We start from the raw sequence: 20698 nt of genomic DNA, 5'->3' as shown, positions 1-20698 counted from the left end.
CGGGCAGCTACAGAAGCCAGTCCAGGGAGCATAGCATTGGGGTGGTGTGGAAGGTGAGAGAACTTAGGAAGGTTGAAAACAAGTCGTGCAGCTGCATTCTGGATCAGCTGCAGAGATCGAATGGCGCTCAGAGGCAGACCTGCCTGTGTGGATAGACCAGGACTGTAGTTCAGCTGATGAGCTGCCATTCATGATACACTATTCTTCAAAATGAATAGGTACACAGCAACAGTTAAAATGCTTCTTACTAGTAATGTTAAGCTAAATTATAGATTCAGACCCATGTTGATATTAAAAACAACAGATGCTCTGTTTAATCATGTAAAAAAATTAAAGAACAACTCCGTGCAGCTAGATACAAAACTGTAAAAGATCTTATTCAATTTGATTCTTCAGCATTCTCAAGTGGGATCACATAATTTAATCACAGATCTGAATAGAGAGCTATCATAAATTGTACCTGAGCTAATGTCATAAAAAATAATTTAATATTGGTAGAATTACTAAAATTACATTAAGTGAAGAAGTGCATGTGTAGTGTAGAAGGCATTTAAGGTAGTAGAGTGTACTTATCCATGTGCAAAACTGTGGGAAAATTTCCATTTTGGTCAAAGGGGATTAGAATTTGCAAAGTGATTTCTTTGTATTTTGTGAATACACAGATATTAACCCTTAAATTTCTGAATGATTGATCAGGAACATTAAACACGGTGTTTACAGCAATAAGGAAAGAAGAACCAGTTGGAATCTGTAGGAACCAGAGGAACCAGACCAATTAATTATTGAAATGCAGTCCAACGGACACTTTGTTTTTGAGATTTTTTTTTTTGTATTGGCTCGAGACGAGACTCATTCGAGATGCATGAAAATATCAGGTGTGATTGGTTGTCCATCTCAGTTATCCATTCCTTTGGTGATAGGTAATAGCTTTACCTTGTGTAATCCATTGTTGTGGATACTGGGTAAACGTGCAGCTGCTGTGATAATGTTATGATAATGTGGATGATGAGTGTTTTGGGTAAGACAAGCCCATTTAGTCCATGTGGCACTGCACATACATACACTCACCAGCCATTTTATTAGGATCACTATGTTAATACCGGGTAGGACCCCCTTTGCTCTGAGAACAGTCTCGGTTCTTCATGGCATAGATTCCATAAGGTGTTGGAAACATTGCTTTGAGATTCTGATCCATGCTGACATGATTGCATCACATAATTGCTGCACATTTTTCTGCTGCACATTCATGCTGCGAATTTCCTATTCTACCACATCCCACAGATGCTTCACTAATTTGTGGCGATAAAGGGATGCACAAAGTCAGCAGCAGTACTCAGACAGACTGTGACATTCAAACTATGCTTGATTGGTATTAAACGGTCAAATGTGTGCCAAGAAAACATTCCCCACACCATTACACCACCACCAGCAGCTTGTGAGTGTTTGTATATGTGAAAATATATAGGAGAAAAACAGGTGTGTGTGTGAATATATGCACAAACACACAAAACAGGGTACAATCGAGTATATTTTGGCAGCAGTCAAATTATAGTTCTGAGTCAATTACAATTAAGTCAGATTGCAATATACAGAGATGGATTATTTAATTAAGTAATAAAAAAGAAGTTGTCTCCACAATGTAATAAAAAAAGAAATGGTCTCTGTGATGTTTGAACAATTTCTGTGCAGTCACTTACTGTGAAATAAGCATAGTATTTTTTATGAAGGCATAAACAAAGTAATTTCCCAAAGATGCTTTAATTAAAATGCAGCCCAAAGGAGTTTTCTTCAACTTTTTTTTTTCAGCAGAGTGACTAAGGAATGGCAACACGTATTTAAGTCTTAAAGAAACAAACCCATACTAGTGACCTTTTCAGATAGAGAAAGAAGTGCTGAATATTGAGAATCGTTAACAGTAGGATCACTTTTCCTTGAGCTAAAAGGCTTTTAGTGTCTCACAGAGAGGTGTATTGTTCCCTCAGGAGTACTACAAACCAATCCCTCTTCCTGTGTGAAAAATGTCAGCTCTACAGTAAAGTGCAGGTCAGGCTGCCTGTGCCTCCTGGGGAAATTTGCAGTGTTTTACAGTGTCATATTATTCTTGATAATCTGTAGTAATTGGTCTTAATTAGCTTCCCCCCTTCCCCCACCCACACGCCCCTTCTCCCCTTTTGCACCTGGTCCCTCTTCTAGATCTGTGAGCTGCTTGCTCAGGAGAAGGATACCATCCGGCGAGAATACTGGCGCTACGTGGCCCGCTCACTTCAGAGCAAGTACGGTTCAGAAGACATCCAGTCTACCTCCACTGAGGAGCAGGAGATCCCCAGCAATAACTGAGAGAAAGAAAGAAAGAAACAAAGAAAGAAAGAAAGAGCGAACCACAGATAACTGGTTAGAGGGAGTAAGACTCTTACTTAGAAGCTTACAAGGCTTACTGAACTGTGCGTTTCTGTATTTTGGTTTTACCATATTGGTAAAGCCCATTATTTAGTTGTTGCTAGTCAAGTAGAGGAAGAATATGAAACCTTTGTGTACTCATGTGATGAGACTTGCAGGCTACAGTGAATCAGTCATTGTTTACTAGCAAAATTCAGGCTCTGAAGGGGGAAAAGAAATTTAGCATAAATAATAATGGACTACACAAACATATGCCCAATCTGCAAATATATACAAAACACTGTTGCCAAAATATTCCCTAGCAAACTCTGTAAAGTTCCTGTGTGTATGCTTGTTTTTGTACCCTTACAATTAAAAAGGATATGTTAACACAATGTTCATTCTTGTTGTATTAAATATTGTAGGTACACTCTCCTGTGGGTAAATTTTAGTTTTATTTTACTAGTTTTACTGATTCTTATCAGGCTCTGTGGTGATCACTCTGAAGAATACTCATTCTATCAGTACTTTGCTTTGGAGATAGCAGGCCCAACCTCTTTTTGTCTGCATATTTTAAAGTCAGTGACTAACAGGCTAAATCAGTGCAGGGAAACTAATTTGATCTAGAACAGGTGCGCATTTCCCTGTGTGAATGGGGTTTTGCCACTACTGCTGAGCAGAAGCCTTCTAAATGAATTCAGCCAGCACTTGTCCACGGTTTTATTTTTGTCTTTTTGGTACCCCTGTGTCTGCAATCTATTTGATTTAACCCAGTTTTCCCCCATTACGCCTTCATGAAGGCCTGTAGCTAATAAATTCATACAGTTGCTCTGATTTATGTTGTCTGTAATCCATTTTCATAATCCATTCCCATAAATTTGGGATGTGGTCTAATGGAGCTTGCACCACTGAGGGGGAAAATACAGAGTTCATTAGCAGGGTTACATTCAAACAATGAATTCTGGCAAGCCTGCTCAATTGAGCTATAGGGTTTAACACCAACAAAGGCAAAACTGTAAAATGGAGTGGAATGTGTGTATTTCTCTTCTAAAATAAAGAAAAGCACTGACGTTTATTTGTGTTGAAATGCTTTATTGCTGAAACCATATGGATGAAGCTTAATTATGACCCAAATCAAGACGGGAGTGTCAGATTAGTACTGCGGAGGACCATTGCACTGCATAGTTTAGCATCCTACATTGCTTGCCTAAGTAATTCAATTAAGCTTATTAGCATGCCTTTCATTTCATTTATCAGAAGGGACAACGCCACAAATCTCTGCTAGGCTGTGACTTTCTAAGACCTCTGTTTGACACTTGCCTTTCTTTTTAGTACTTATCTGCTTGTGGTCAAATACATGCTCTTTGGCTGTGTCGATTAAGAAACAGCCCAGCTTTCCTGCTTTGTTTCAGACTATTTAAAACCATGCAGTATTCTAGCTTTGCCTGCTTTTAGCACATTGTGTCCTGTGGTCATGGCTTCATCTGAGATTCACAAGTGTATGAAAGAGAGGATCTCATTTTCATCACATTTTCCGTTGTAAACAGGCTCTGAATATTGACTGCTATATTGTAGCAAGCCAGTGCCTCCAAGGTCATGCAGGAGAGAGCAGGAAAATTCAGAACAGTCTGTCCGGATACACAGCAAGCAAAGACATTTCCCATTTAATTCTTCTGCAACCCCTTTCAGCCAGCTTAACAGGCAGCATTGTAAGAAGTCCTTTGTTAATTTTCACCAGGGCCCTCTGTTTGAGAAGGTGTCAGGGAAGAGAAGTGATTCTGGGTAATACTCAGGGGCTGTGTCCAGGGCTGGTGAGTAATTGTAGGACTTATCCTTTCGGTACTGACTCACTTACTAGTGTGATACCTCAGGAACCCAGCAAAATGCATGTGGGCTACTGATTACGTTTGCCCTCTCACTTTAATGCTCCCTCTTCCAGAGACATGGTTATTCCTTTAACTGATCTTTGAAAATTGTCTGTAAACGTGGAGTTGTTGATTCAGCTAACAAGCAACCTCATTGAGCTGACGGTGGGACTGTACGCTGGTGTGTAATAGGTGGCAGTTGAGTGTCATCATTTGAAACTGATTCTCCAGGCCTGGTCCTATTTCAGGAACAGCTGGATCTAGTTATAGTTCTGTAGTACATATTGACTTGATGCTGTAACTGGACGTTTATAGATTATGATTGACAGTGCTTAACCAATCCTAAACCAAGCTATGTTATAGGAAAGGAGAGCACCTTCCTGATAGCGTCCCACTGTAAAAGGACATAGTTGCCCTCAAAATAGTTGCTGCCTCACCCACCTGGACAAAAAGGACACATACTTTCGAATGCTGTTCATTGATCAGCATTCATCACAATCATTCCTCAGCACCTGATTGGAAAGCTGTGCCTCCTGGGCCTGAACACCTCCCGGAACGGAACGACCGCTCTCCGCTGAACATCGATGGCTCCTCTGTGGAGATCGTCAAGAGCACCAAATTCCTTGGTGTTCACCTGGTGGAGAACCTCACCTGGTCCCTCAAGACCAGCTCCATAGCCAAGAAAGCCCAGCAGCATCTCTAATTTCTACAAAGGCTGAGAAAAGCCCATCCCCCCAGCACTGCCTGGTTTGGAAATGCACCATCTTAGATTGCAAAACCCTGCAGTGGATAGTGAGGACAGCTGAGAAGGTCATCGGAGTTCCCTCCATCACAGACATTTACACCACACAGTGGATCCACAAAGCTACCAGCATCGTGGGTGTCCACACACTCTTCACACAAACTCTTCACCCTCCTGCCATCTGGCAAAGGTACCGAAGCATTCAGGCCCTCATGGCCAGACTGTATAACAATTTCTTCCCCCCAAGCCATCAGACTCCTCAATACTCAGAGACTGGACTGACACCAACACACGCACACTCAACGGAACACCATTCCACTCCCTTTGCAGTTTTTTGCACAAATCTTTCTTAAATTGCTGCTAAAACACTGTACACAAAATACTGTACTGACCACCTGCATTCTTGCTGATAACACTGTATTTATCATAGTAAATACATAGTGTCATAGTATGTTAACATATACAGCATTTTACTATTGTACTGTTCTATCTTTTTGCACAGCCTGTTACATATGGAACTTTATCCACTTGATCCACACTAGAACTGTGTACTATTAGTCGGCGCTGCACAGTCCTTTACTGCGCCTATTGTCCTGTTTTAGGAAATTTGTACTTGTCTTGCTCTGTTTGCATATGTGAACTTTTATGTAGTCCTGTGTAGGTCTGTAGTCTTAGTTAGTTCTGTGTAGTCTCATGTACATCTGTGTTGTTTTATGCAGCACCATGGTCCTGGAGGAATGTTGTTTCATTTCACTGTGTACTGTACCAGCTGTAAATGACACTACAAGCCACTTTCCTTGACTTGGCTTGAATTACAGCTTCTGGTGCCCTTAAGGCCTACCTAATTTCATGTAACCCTGCTGACCTACCTGATTCATTCTCATGCTCTACATCTGCACTTATGACTGATTTTCTGCTGCAGTGCATGGTTGCACATGGATGCCCTAAAGAGTTGCACTTCCCAAAACAGTGTATGCCCAAGATTCCTCCTTGTTTCTATAGATAATACACCTGAACACTGTAGATTTGTACAGAAGAACTGATGCAGTAATTGTAAATTGCCCTGTTTGTAGTCTAGAACTATCACTCGCACTTATTCAACATACTTAGTGTTATTTGGGTTTATAGTTTAGAGTTGTAGAATATTAAAGATTTATAATCCCACTATCTGGTGCCACCCAGAAGAGGACGGGTTGCCTTTTGACTCTGGGTGTCATCTCAGGGAAGTTTTCTTTGCTACTGCAGCCTCTGACTTGCTCAGTAGACTTGCTCAGATTTTCATAAAGCTGCTTTGTGACAATATCTACTGTGAACAGCGCTATACAATAGAATTGAATTGTTTAGTATTACTACTCCTATCTGGAACCAAAGACAAGTCACAAGTCTAAATCTGCTTCCAAAAATAAAGAACCTGTGTCCAGCTTTTCTATGCAGAAACAAGAAAGGAAGATCTTAGTAAGCTTTTTATAGCCACCGAGGGAAATGCCAGGTACATGAAAGTAAATGAGGTAGAAACTCATCAGAGAAGGTCTGTAAGAAATGATTTCTGATGTTCTTTCTCTAAATGATACCAATCCATTATTAATTTCAGGGTGTGCCAAGAACCCAATCACCCAACTCAAACTACAACGTGACAAGTCACAGAGGTCTTTCATGGTTTAAAATTAACCTAGAGCACAATCATCCATGCGTAGGCGACGACAGGTTTGTTTTAAATTACTGAAAAATGTCTGTGTTAACATTTTAAGTGCATTTCAAATCTTTAGATATTTGAAACAATGGTTGCTAGGCCACACTTGTTTCAAATCTTTAGATATTTGAAACAATGGTTGCTAGGCCACACTTGTGTCTCTAGGCCCTGATTATCTTTGTGTATGTGCGTGACAAATGAAGCTCTTCGTGACGCAGGACAGGTAAGTCCTTATCTGTTGTCGAGCACAAGGAGGGAATACCAATGAGTTCACTGATGCTCATTTCAGGACCTTATTAAATCCTGCACGTTTCTAGTTCCCTGCTGTATTTCAAGTTGTAGTGTTTTATTCCTTAAACTAATCTGACTAGCAGTCAGGTGTGTGTCCATGAGTATAACTCTGAAAGTAAATATGTACTTAGAAGCAAGGGAAAAAAAAAATAAGGACCAATCAGATTGGGGTAAATATGCATGCTATGTGCTATACGCCCCTATCAAGTGCAGTGAAAATTTATTATTTATAATAGTGCTTTTTTATACATTAGAAGGCAGAGTCTCACTTGCAATTAGATTGCATTGTGTGATCTACCTGAGATGAGACTCTGAGCCCTGCTTTCAAACTCAATAAGTTCAAATTTGTAATTGATATTTTTTGTTACAATATCCAAGAGAGAACTGTAATTTAAGGAGATAGAGGGACCTGTGTTATGTTCTATTTTTCCTGTTTGGACAATGTAATGATTTTATGGGTATAAAATTTATGTCACCTGCATGTCAAGTGTTGCAATTGTTAGTGTAATATCATTATCACATGAATGTCTAGCCTCATTGCATATTCTAATTTTGAGAACAAAGGAAAAATAAGTAAGCTAATGTGCTTCTCCAGCTTCCTGTGTGATTCTCCCAGGAATCTTCCAGAGCAGCTGTAGCTGTCATACACTGATGTGTATGTACTCAAGAGAACACGATAGTCTCTCTGTGCCTTCTCCTCTCTAACATTTCCCACCATAGCAACCTGATGCTTTATTAGAGTGTGTGTGTGTGTGTCCTGAGGTTCAGCAAATAGCAACCTCACTTTCTGACTTTTATCTCCTTTTTTTGACAACCACTGGTGATTCTTGAACTATAATAGCAAAATCTTCAGTATGGCTTTGGCCCCAGTTTGTTCTGTGGTACTTTTTAGCTTTTTTATTCTCCATAAATACAGTCCTACCCCTTCGAAGCTGAGAAAAGAGGGAAATCAATCAGAGCCATTGCACAAGCATTGGGAATTGCCAATACAACAATTTGGAATATTGTGAAAAAGAAAGAAACCACTGGTATACTAACAGCCAGACACTGAACAGGTTGGCCAAGGAAAACAACAGCAGTTGATGACAGAAACATTGTGAGATCTGTGAAGAAAACCCCAAAAACAACAGTCAGTGACATCACCAATAACCTCCACAGGGCAGGGGTGAAGGTATCACAATCCACTGTTTTTTGTAAGTCTTAGAGTGCAGAAATATAGAGGCCATACCGCAAGATGCAAATGACTCATCAGCAGTAAGGAACGAAAGGCCAAATTGCAATTCGACAAGAAATACGACAATACGACAGATTGCAATTCGACAAGAGTTGAGCCACAAAAGTTCTGGAACTAAGATTAACCTCTACCAAAGTGATGGAAAGGCCAAAGTGTGGAGAAAGAAAGGATGATCCAAAACATACGAGTTCATCTGTCAAGCATAGTGTCATGGCTTGGGCTTGCTTGTCTGCTTCTGGAAGAGGCTCACTAATCTTTATTAATGATGTAACTCATGATGGTAGCAGCAGAATGAATTCAGAAGTTTACAGAAACATTCTGACTTGACAGTTTAAAGAGAAATGCATCAAACTTCATCTGATTTATTAACTGGCAGCATTGTAAGACTTCATCATACAGCAAGACAATGGCTCAAAACACTGCCAACACAACAAAGGAGTTCATCAGGGGAAAAGTGGAAGTCAATCACCAGACTTTAACCCAATTGAGCATGCATTTCACCTCCTGAAGAAGAGACTGAAGGGAGAAACCCCCCAAAACAAACAACAACTGAAAGAAGCTGTGAGACTATCCTGGAAACACAGCACAAAAGAAGAATACAACAATTTGGTGATTTCAGTGGATTGCCCACTTGAAGTAGTTATTGCACGCAAGTTATATGCAACCAAACATTAAGAGTTATTTACTTTATTTTAAGACTTTTATACTTTTGCTCACCCAAAAATTAGGTTGTCTGCCACCAAAGGTGTTATGTTTTGAGTTGTTTAACACATCTAGATGCAAATATCAGGAAATCAAAGGACTGTATAATACATAATGTCAATACATATGTGAGGGAGTGTTCCAGAATGACCAACAAGTAGGTTGGTTGGATGTTGGTAGTCCACATCATTTTTTCGCCCCTCTGATTTAAAGAGCCTGGAGTGCCACAGAAATAATTGTTTCTCCTTTGAGCAGATATTTGATTTACAGCTACAGGAATGTGAGGAGGGGTGGTGCTGTGGAAGAGCAGTTAGCATTGCCACCTTACAGGGTCCCTGGTTCGATCCTGAGCTTGGGTTAATGTATGTGTGGAGTTTCTGTGCTTGTTCTCCCCATGTTCATGTGGGTTTCCTCTGGGTTGTCTGGTTTCCTGCTAGTAGGTGGATTAGCTAAGATAAATTGCCCCTAGGAGTGAAAGTGTGTGTGAATGATTCCCTGCGATGGACTGGCATCCCATTCAAGGTGTATTCCCAACTCACGGCCAGTGTTCCAGGGATAGGCTCCAGATCCACCACAGTCTGACCAGGATATATCCAGCGGTTACTGAAAGTAAGTCAGAAACTACCAAATTCACAAAATGTTTTCTGGTTCTGTTTGGATAGTTAATGGTTCTTTGCTTACAGAGGGGTTTTTACCTGAACATAATTTACTCAAAAAAGGAAACCCTCCAGCTTAAGAACCTATAGAATCAGTGCAGCACATAAAAAACTCTAAACAGAGAAACTCACATGCAACTGGAAATTTCTTTATCTTTTTTTAATTTTAGAACTCTCGCTCTGTCTCTTGGTTATCAGATTTACTATGTTTCCTTCAGAGACCTTAAGACTGCTGCATGAATGTCAGAGAATGTCAGCACTCTACACTCTTAGGGAAAAGGGCTCAATCTAGCACTTTTTAATGTTCTTTGCTTTGTGCCCCAGGGGAAATCCTTATAAAGGTTTTGTAGCATTGTACAGCAGAGGGTTTCCCTTTCAGAAAAGCTTCCGACACTTATTGGTTTCTAATAGTGGAATATGATACACTATATGGCCAAAGGTTTGAGGATATCTGACCATTAAACCCATATGTGGGTCTTCCCCAAACTGTTGCAACAAACTTTGAAGTACACAATTGTATAGGATCTCTTTGTATGCTGTAACATTACACTTTCTCTTCACAAACAGGAACTAAGAAGCCCAAACATGTTCCAGCATGACAGTGCCTCTGAGCACAAAGTGGTGGAAGAACTTGAGTGGCCTGCACAGAGCCCTGACCTCAACCCCACTGAACACCTTTGGGATGAACTGGAACTCTGACTCTGGCCTCTTCACCAATCAGTGACTGACCTAACTAATGCTCTTGAGCACAAATGAGCACAAATTCCCACAGCCATGCTCCAAAATCTAGTGGAAAGCCTTCCCAGAAGGATGGAGGCTACTATAAAAGCAAAGGGAGGGCTAAATCTGGAATGGGATGCTCAAAAAGCAGCACATGTGGGTGTGATGGTCAGGTGTCCACAAATGTTGGGCCATATAGTTTACAAAGTCAAAGGACTGAACATTTTATCTGAGCTTTCCAGCTTTGCTTGGTGTATGTTTGGTTGTCATTATGCCTGATTCTTGACATCCATTACCTGAACTAATTTGTGTTTTTTAGTTTTTTATTTGGTACAGTTAGGTGAGAGTGTCTGCTTTCACTATAATGACCATATGCTTATCTGCTGGTTGGTGCCCAAAGCATGACTAACAATCAATTTATCAAGCTAAATGCTCGCTCCTGGTACCTCATATGATGCCATTACAGGACCAAGCTCCCCTTCACTGGTTCATCCTGCTCTCCAATGCATTATTTTCTCAATTATTTTGAAGCCATTTGCATGAACCATTCACCATTACTGCTGCCAAGAAGAGCTTTCTCTATATGCTCACCTTATTTTCCATAGTTTTAATGAATAGTTTACCACATCTGTCCTGAATTACTACCTAGTATTTGTAATCAGACTCACAAAACACCAACGGCTGCATAAACCTGTCTCTTTGTTCTAAGCTTGCCGTCTTGCCAAGAGTGAACTTTTCATCTGCCAAGTTGTCATATCTAATATCCTGTAAAATGTGCCATGTGATCCACAGTCTCTTAGATGGTCAGTGTGCCTATATTTTAATTCATGTAAATGTAACTGCAGTTGAAATATTCCTTATAAAATGCACAGTGGTGGTTAATCTGTTGTTTGGGCACATGGATTAGAATCCCTGCTGTACTTGATTTAGGTCTGCACCATATGGCGAAAATATCATCAGTTTCTTGTTACTGTGAGTAACAGTAGATTTGGTCAGTACTATGCGAGTACTGTTGATACTCTCAGAAAAGTGTATTGTAAAGCAATTTATTATTCCATTTAATAATAAAAGTACTGGGTATATTTTTGTGTCTATATGATTTCATCACTAGTTAGCTGAGATAATTAAATGATTACCCACTGCCATTTAGTACCATAGGCCTAGTTTTCACTAAGTTTGTTTCCCCAAGACAGGTTTCAACTGTAATGATTGTGTTTACTCTGGAGATTTCCTGTACCATTACATGAAACGTAATTGTGCCAACAAAACAGATCTGTACTATAATTACCCTAAAGGGTGCCATCTTATAAGTGTGTATAAGACTGTAGCTGGAACACTTTTGTGAATGCTGTATAGCTGCTGCATGTTAAGAAGCCTGAACCTAAGGAAAGCCAGAGACATGCTGACACCTGCAGCTTGGCTTAATTGCTGTGATTAGCTCCCTCATGGGAATAATTATTGGTTGCTATAGCTGAAATTAGAGCTTCTCTGTATAATTTAAACTGTTTTAATGAGAATGTATTGGGTTGATAAATAAAAACAGTTCATCAGAAGGAATATAAACTATTTTGCACTTTGCAGAAAGCTGAAGCAGAAAGGTGGAAGGAATCCTCATTTTAATTTGAGACTTTATGTGTGATTTTTCTATATGCACACACACACAGACACACACAGGAGATGTACTTAATAAAGTGACTGATTGTATATACTTTTTCAGTATGTTCTCTGTGCATAGATGAGCAATAATGGTTTGATCTGGAGAAATGTTAAACTTTTTCCCATTATGTGTCTTTTGACATTTGACACAGAATTATAAAATATGAAACATTCAAGCCATGTATTTTCCCCCTCAAAAGTGCCTTTATGGCATGTGGTAAAAATTGTTCTTCCATCAGACCTTTTCCAAAGAGTTTTTCCTGCACACTGATGTGGTGGAAGACCACGGTGGCCCATTCAAAAGAAAAAGCCTACTTTTTTTTTTTTTTTTTTTTTTTTTTTTTTTTTTTTAAAGCTTGGGAGAGCTGTCAATAATGGCTCAATAATGGGGTTGGATACAGATGTCTTCCGTTCATAAAATATTACTGATCATCACAAAGTCACGTAGAACCCCATGGCTTATATTTCAAAAGGCTTGTGAACGTTGTATTCATGTCAGTAAAACAGAAATAACGTTAGCCCCACCCTAAAAAGCCAACCTCAGCTCCGCCTGAAGCAGCGTTTCAGTACCATGGACAGCTCATGCAGCTCTGCCTAACGCACACATGCTCTTACAATGCATGGTGATGTAGACTTTATCTTCACTTGCCATCTTTGCAAGTGTTAACACAACCGTAGTAGAACTTTACATCACTTTCTTTCTCTATAATAGCCTAAATCACTGTTTCTGAACATTATTCCTACTGAAAGCAATATTACACGTATATCGGCTTAAAGTGAGAAAGCCACCTGCATATAATAGCATGTGTAGAGAGATTGTGTTTGAGAATGGGGAAGAGACAGAAAGCATCACTATGTGTCGCATTCTCGAGTTTGCAGCCAGTCGGAGTGGAGCGAGTTCAAAGCTCAGACTGAAAGCCAGTCTCACTGATGTGCGCTCGCTCACGGCGGCGCGCGCTGGAGGGCTGTAAGAGGGGGAGGGAGCGTCGTTCCTCTCGGTCTTCACGACTAAGCCCTGCGGAAGTGGATGGCGGGAGAGGGTCATGAAGGTAATCGCTACCTTTAAGCTGGATTTGGGCGGCTGTTACCGCAGAAGGAGCGCGCCCTGCCCATCAATTATTCATCCGTTGGGGAAGCGGTGGGAAACGGCGGCACGGCACGTGGCTCCGCACATCCTCCGTTCTCCGAGCAGCCATCGGCGAGTCATGTCCCAGTGTGAGGGCACTTCAAGAAGAGCTGGCGAAGAGGACCAAGGAGGATGAAGGAGGGTGACGGGCCGGACGAGGCAGAGGAGGATTATAATGAAGTTGAGTGGGAAAGGAGCGTGCGCCGTGGTCTCCAGCAGCCTGCTGTTCGCGTGCGCCGTGAGCGCGGCAGTGGTCGGGTTCGAGTGTCTCTCTCTGGGAGCCAAAGTGAAGGCGCACTTCCAGCTGAGCGCGGCTGCTGGCGCCTTTTACTCTGGAATCCTGCTCGGACTTGGACAGGCACTGCTGGCCATGGCGTTGCTCTGCTGCAAGGGCAAAACTGCGTGTCGCAATTTTTTCCTCTTCGGGCTCCTTGTGTTTCTGCTCGGCGTGCTCACGGCGTTCTCGGGCGCAGTGGTGGACGGCGACGCCGTGTCGCTCGTGGAGCGGAAGTACTCGCGCTACTGCTTGGACACAGTGGATGTACCTGCGGCGTGCGGGCGCCTGAAGGATTACCAGCGCGGCCTGGTGGCGTCCACCGTGCTTAACGCGCTCGAGTGCCTCATTGGGCTTGTAAACCTGGTGGTCATCAAGCGCTACCAGGCGGCGCAGTTTTACCGGAGGCGCCGAGCGCACAGGCGCAGCGCGCGCGCCGTCTTGCTGGCCGAGGAGCGCGAGCTCACCGTGGCCGCCGACTTCCGGTCGGTCTCCTATATCAGCCTAGCGGTGTGCGGCTCCCAGGCGCGGGAGGACGGTGCCGAGGCGCGGAAAAGCGGCCACCCGTCTATCGAACTACCGGGCTACGCGCCTGTCCAAAACGAGCTCCAGCACGTGTACGGTTTCTCCTACCCGCCCGCTAACGACTCACCGCCGGCCTACGAGGACATATTCCCCGGAGAAAGAAGGAACAAAGCGTTAGAGTGTTAAAACAGAGAGAAAGTTCCAAAACCACCTCTCTAATCTGCAGTGACAATCACTGGCGGTTTGGCCCTGGACATCAGACGCACGCGTCTCAGCGTCTCTCTCTTCTGCTGAATAATGAGCTGACTGTGTTAACGCATTGCTCCCTTTTTTTCATGGGAAGTGGGCAAGTAAGTACATGCTACCCTCAGTGAACTGCCGTTAGGAAAACTGAACTGAAATGGTAAGAGATATATTCAGATCACAAATCTAAAGGCTTAATGACTTTTCACCACGGCGTTTGTTTTGAACCTCTGACTGTACCCAACATCTTATGCCCATGTAAGTTGGTTAATGTCACTCCGTTGTTTTGTTGTCATATTTCCTCCGTTTGGTTCATGAATAAAAAAAGTGTATTCACATTTCTATGACGTAGCTATTTAATGCAAATTATATCAAGCCAAAAAAAAAAAAAAAAAGCACAACTCTTCTTATTTCAGGAATGAATCACATAAAGATGGTGGCCTGTGCGCCTCTGCGGTTCTTTGGCCTACTTTGTCACCAGGTAATTAGGCTAGCAGCAAACAGGTCTTTGAAATGCACCTGGGTTTCTTTTCTGTATCTAAGCAGACTGGAGACACTGAGCACAGTAACAAACACGAGGCAGTTCTTTGATGCAATTACAGCCTGCATTAAGGCTAATGAAAGCTGCAGCAGTTCGGAAATAGAATAATGTTATTATACACCTGTGGTGTTGCGCTTCTCTCTGTAAACACTGAAATGCAAAATGTGCTTTTCAGATCTTTGTTATATAAACAGCTGCCATAAAAGCGTGCTGATGAGCTTGTGAAGAACAGGAGGGATGGAAAACAATAAGATCATGCTGCAACACCTTAGAAGTGCACTTACTGTAATATTGATTCACATTTTCCTATTGGCACTGATAGTTCAAAGATGAATAAAAGCCTATTGACAGCTGCAGCAAGGGCAAATAGCTTACCAATTATTATGTGAGCAAAATGATGGTCAAATAAAAAAGTTCATAGATCAGTGTTGCCAAACTGAATGGTGTAAGATTGTGCTCAAGTCATTGCCAAAGCTCAATCCTGAAGTTCTCATGTGTGTTACATAGCAAGGTATGATGGATTACATTCCACTGGCTATCCTTAATGAGGTATTGTGATAGAAGCTTCACCTATGATTCATAATATTGTTTAGTGACACATTATCATGTAGAATTTGGCTTGGAGAGGCATTGGAGTGTGGCATTTGGCCTCTAGTGCCAATAATTTCCTAATGAAAGTAAAATCTTAACTTAGTGGGTGAAGGTCAAATAGCAAAAACTACTGACAGCTACTTATTTTGTGAGAACCTTTTTAAAAATACCTGTTTTCAGACACTGAATGTTTAAGCAATCTTTGCACAAAAGCCTTGGTGAATAATCAGTAAATGTAATATGACTGCAGTCACTCCATTTTATATGCATGAACTGTCATGTACCTGCAAGGGGTGGATAACTGTCAAACATTTAAACGTCAGGGAGCAGCAGATGATTAGGCAACTGTAAGAAAATGTTACAAGCCACGTGCAAGCTACAGTGGTTTAGGAATGTCCCTGAAAGTGTAGTAGAAGAAGGTCATGTTGACTTTCTAATCATTTATGGCATTTTCTTAAAAAGGTTTAATTTAGCTAATGATGTAAACAAAATTTAATGCAGTTTGCCTAATTTTGCCTAATTCCCTTCCTATTTTCTGTTATCTGTTATTGAAGAGAGCAGGACAGAAATTTACAATGCTCGCTTGATTTTATTGTTGGTGTTTGTATGCCTGGGGCTTTTTTTACTCCTATAATTAAATACTAAGGTTAATGTTGTTTAATGCAGAATTTAACACTTATTTTTTTAGAAAAAAAAACAGGTTTTGATCTATGAACTCTTCCACTGTATATCTCACACAAACACACATATGGAAGAAGATGCAGTGACATATTTTGCATTGTAATAGTCATATAGGGGTTCGGGGTCATGCTTTCAGCAGCTTAATAAATGTCAAAGAGATTACTTTGTTAGTCCTAACATGCAAATCACTGAGTCGAATTCATTATACTTTTAATGAGCGAAATAACCTCACCAATTGCAGGAAGGAGCTAATTGCCCTAAATATGTCTCTGTCAAACCCTGAGATGAATTTGCCAGGCTACTCATTTGCATATTTGCAGTACAAGAGTCCACACTTAATACTTTAGAAACAATTGCTGTATCATCAGAGATCAGGCATCTGTTACAAAGCATATATAATTTTATAAATAAACAGTCACACATTAATAGGATTGCAGTATGTGGCAAAACTGGTACTTCAATGTTATTTTATATCATTTCTTGTATATTCAAAGAGTGTCTCTGTATTCTGGTGCATGATGGTACCCATTTGCATGTATGAAATGCTTTATTATTGAAGTGCATAGGATGTAGTGGCAAATCCTGCAAACATATTACTTTCTTGCTTTGGTAAGAGAAACATTCTTTGTTGTCTGTAGGAGTGTGATTGTAATCCAGGCCAGACGGAGGGGTTTTCTGCTCTGGAACTTGGTGTGATACAGACAGTCCTGGATACTGTCCAAGGTCTTGACTCTACTACTGTGATTACTGTATTCTGTCACCTGACACAGAGGAACACTGGAGAGATGGCGAGAGAGAGCTAGGGAGGAACGGAAAGTGAGAAATGCTGGCAAGGAACACGGTAGAAAATAAAGTATAGATTGTATCCATTAGCGGGTGCTGCAGTGAGTGTGGTTTATGGAGTTAACAAGAGCTGGAAAAAAAGGTGGAACAATTCTTTAAATATGTAACACAATTCAGGAGCTGTCTTTAAAACCACACAGAGTCATCAAGTGAAAGACTGAAAATGAGCAGCAGTTGAAAAAAAAATGTATTTGCCTTTTGGTGTGATTGGATTCTTTATCAGAGGCAACACTGAGAAGTGTTTTTTTATTCTGAGAGACTCAATTCATTTAGCTCCCATCAGAGCTTTAATGAAACATGTTTGCTCAATTTAGTTTTATGTCTTTGGTGTTCCTCTGCAATTCAATTAGGTGTGGGTGATTTAGTGCTGGGCCTTATGAAGTGATTACTCTTCTCGTCCAAACCCTATAAATAAGCTTTTCCGTGCTTCATTTCATTCCATTATCATTTGTTTGGTCTCTCTCCAGTGGTCCTGCTCCAGTGAGGAGGGCTTGGAAAGCTAGAGACGCATGACAAATTAAAGGAAAAACTGGTGGCTCTGTTATTCTGTGGGATTTTGCTTGCATAGGAAGGGTCCACTTGTCCCATGGAGGGAAAGGATCACTGCAAATACAAAGTTCTTCTTACTGATCATCTTTATCCTATGATGAAATATATCTATTGTGATGGGAGTGGTCTCTTCCAGGATGACAACACCCTATACACAGGGCACAAGGGTTCACTGAATGGTTATAAAGAAAGCATCACATTTGGTCAATTTCAGTCACCATTCTCAACCCAATTGAACAGCAAATCAAAAGGGAGGGAGGAAAGGAGGGAATATCCTTTGGAAGAATGGTGTTCATGCCTCCAGTGCTGGGCAATGGTACCTCAGTATTTAAGGCATTGTGTGACTGGGCTACTTGATTGGAAGGTCATGAGTTCAAATCCCAGCATCACCAACCCTTGAGCAAGGCTTTAACCCTCAACTGCTCAGTTGTGCCCTGTCTCCACTGAAAGTCAAGTCAAGTGGGTTTTTATTGTCATTCCTCTTTAGAGCTTATGTACATTCACTGTCCACTTTAATAGGAACACCTGTACACCTGCTCTTTTATACAGTTATCCAGTCAGCCAATTATGTGGCAGCAGCACAGTGCATAAAATCATGCAGATACACGTCAAGAGCTTCAGTTAATGTTCACATCAAACATCAGAATGGGGGCATTGTTGGTGCCAGATGGGCTGGTTTGGGTATTTCAGAAACTGCTGATCTAGGGACAACAGTCTGTAGAGTTTACACAGAATGGTGCAAAACAGCAACAACAACAACAACAAAACACTGAGTAAGCGACAATTCTGTGGGTGAAAACGCCTTGTTGATAAGAGAGGTCAGAGGTCACAGGAAAATGGCCAGATTGGTTTGAGCTGCCAGGAAGGATATATTAACTCATATAATCACGCTTTACAACAGTGAAGAGCAGAAAAGCATCTCAGCATGCACAAAACATCGAACCCTGAGGTGGATGGGCTCTAACAGAAGACCACATTGAGTTCCATTCCTGTAAGCCAAGAACAAGAATCTGAGTCGTTCTTCAACTCCACCAGCCTGTCTGGCACCACCAAACCATGCCACTATTAAAGACACAGAGATCACATTTTCCCCATTCTGCTGTTCGATGTGAACATTAACTGAAGTTCTTGACCTGTATCTACACGATTTTACACATTGCACTGCTGCCACATGATAGGCTGATTGGATAACTGCATAAAGGAGCAGGTGTATAGGTGATCCTATTAAAGTGTACAGTGAGTGTACACTGGAACGAAGACAATAAATGCACAGAACAATAAAAAACTGTAAACTATTGGGTAGTGTAGCAAGTGTCTGTTGCAGCTTTGTAAAGTGCAGGTGTGCAGTGGTATTGAGTCCTACTGGGTTAGGTGTTTGCTAGCCCAGGTGAGCACTGGGAGGCAGCAGGGTGTTGAGCAATCTGACTGTGTCAGTGATGAAGCTGTTGCGGGGTCTGCTGGTGGTGGCATGGATGCTCGTTTACCTTCTGAGAGATGACAGGAGGGTGAAGAGACCATGAGATGGGTGAGAGGGGCCGTCGGCAATGCTGGGGGCTTTGCGGATGTAGCGGTTATTGTACGAGGCAGTAATGGTTGGTAGACAGCCCCGAGGATCTTTTCAGCTGTTCTCACAATCTGCTGTAGGGTCTTGTGGTCAGAGACCATGCAGTTCCCATACCACATGGTGAGACAGCTGGTCAGGACTCTGTCTATCGTCCCTCTGTAGATGGTGGTGAGTATGGGAGGGCGGAGGAGGGTCCCTTTGGACAAAATCTTCAAACAAATGAGGTTAATGTACATTTCCAGAGACTTGTAGAATCAGTGCCATGGTGAATTAAAGCTGTTCTGGTGGCTCTTGACAGTTTATATCCCAAGACAGTTTATATTGTTCTTTCCTCTAATGTGTTCTTGTTTTAAATTAAATAATGGTACAGTATTACTGTGGCATATTATGTGTATCAAAATATAAAATACAGTAGATTGCATGGTATAAACATCATATAAATATATGGTAATGCACAACAGAATGTGTGGTAGGATATGTTTTATGTAAACAAAAATATATTTCAGATTTCATGGAATTTCACTGTTGTTTTGGGCATTTCCCTGCCAAAAAGGTTCAAATTATTAGAAATTAGACATTTTGATCATGCGACACTGAAGAACAGTGAGAACGATACTTCCATTGTGATAAATGAATTGTGTATTTCTGAATATGCTTTTATTTTTATAAAAATGGGGAAAACTGTAAAATTACCACAGGACAGTAAAGCAATGGCCTTTTGTGTTTTTATTTAGTGTTCACATAAGAAGACCTCATTTCATATTCATCTATAAATCTCTACTAAAGGAGCAGTACTCAGTTTTGTATATCTGGATATTTTTCATCTTTCATCTTTTAGGATTTATAGGGAGGATTTGCCCCTCTTTTAGATCCCAAATATTCCTCAAAGATTCTATTAGAGAGTGAAAAATAGTGAACGCATAGGTGTGTTGTTGCAAATGTATGAAAGAACGCTTGTGTCAGGTCATGCATTCAACTTGCAGATTAGTTGAAGATAGAACAAAAAAGACAGAGGGAGAGAGGAACATTGTCTTCCTGTATATTCTAAAAAAATCTGAAGCTGCTCCTCAGGAACATTTTTCTGTGGTTGGTTTCATAATTTGAAGATGCTCTTCTTCTGAACAGACTGCACAGATGAGTTCAGGGTTAGCTGGAGTCATTACATTTCTTCTCAGGACTTCTGTTAATTGTGAACCCAAAGAGGAAAAAAGGAGGACAGGACTGTTTCAAGCTGAACTGTACAAATTAGCTGAAAGAAATTAACTGAGATGAATATAAATTAAAAGTTAATGGGAAAGTTTGATATTGTGACAAACCTGAAAGAACTTTAATTAGGTGGGAGAAAAAGGAGAAAGTGGCTGAGAGAGGAGAAGGTGTAATGTGTGAGAGATTGATCAATTTTACAGTCACAAGGCTTCGTAATCACCCCGTTAATGTCATTCATAATGCTGACAGGGGAAAAAATCAATTGGTGTGGCAGGGACAATTAAGCTTTCTTTTATGGCTGATCAGATGATTAAGTAATAAAGAATAGTCCCTGAGGGTATAATGGCCCTTGGTTTCTATCGTTTTGACAAGAACATCTATACTGTATTGGCCTTTTAAGTGATTATATTACATGAGAGGCTCTAGTGTAACCTGATCATCAGCCTGCTGCCCACACTTTTAAGGATGGACACTAATTCATGAGACCTGGTGAGCAATCATGACTAAGTGCTTACAAAGCAGAATGCAGCCTCTATATGCTACACCGTCCTTCTTTTCTCTTTCCTCTGGGCAAAGATACATCCTTTCTCAGGCTTTAAAAATATGGCCACAACATTGATGGA

General features: G+C 41.1%; 2 protein-coding genes across 4 annotated transcripts in view; both read left to right on the top strand.

The window, feature by feature from the left end:
* fnta (farnesyltransferase, CAAX box, alpha) overlaps positions 1-20698 on the top strand; it is a 33790-nt gene that overhangs the window by 5690 nt on the left and 7402 nt on the right. Inside the window, exon 9 of one of the 3 annotated variants that reach the window (XM_026918514.3) lies at positions 2194-3210. The exons of 1 other annotated variant lie outside the window; for it this stretch is intronic. In XM_026918514.3, the coding sequence (XP_026774315.3) occupies positions 2194-2337 (144 nt within the window). In that variant the 3' untranslated portion in view covers positions 2338-3210. Of the gene's footprint in view, positions 1-696; positions 2168-2193; positions 3211-20698 lie in introns of those variants that run through there. One more of the 3 variants, XM_053235561.1, reaches the window with a different exon arrangement.
* On the top strand, positions 12537-19009 carry LOC113529290 (transmembrane protein 271-like). Its single transcript, XM_053235562.1, has one exon. It carries the CDS (start codon positions 13234-13236, stop codon positions 14041-14043), a length of 810 nt encoding a protein of 269 aa, XP_053091537.1. The 5' UTR covers positions 12537-13233; the 3' UTR covers positions 14044-19009.

The sequence above is a fragment of the Pangasianodon hypophthalmus genome, chromosome 7 (genome assembly GCF_027358585.1).
Source record: "Pangasianodon hypophthalmus isolate fPanHyp1 chromosome 7, fPanHyp1.pri, whole genome shotgun sequence".
In the NCBI taxonomy this organism is placed as follows: domain Eukaryota; kingdom Metazoa; phylum Chordata; class Actinopteri; order Siluriformes; family Pangasiidae; genus Pangasianodon; species Pangasianodon hypophthalmus.
The sequence above is the reverse complement of the archived record's forward strand: the minus strand, read 5'-3'. Positions and strand labels throughout refer to the sequence as shown.

Coding starts and splice junctions, on each gene's coding strand:
- LOC113529290 (XM_053235562.1), top strand. CDS start 13,234: ATGAAGTTGAGTGGGAAAGGAGCGTGCGCCGTGGTCTCCAGCAGCCTG.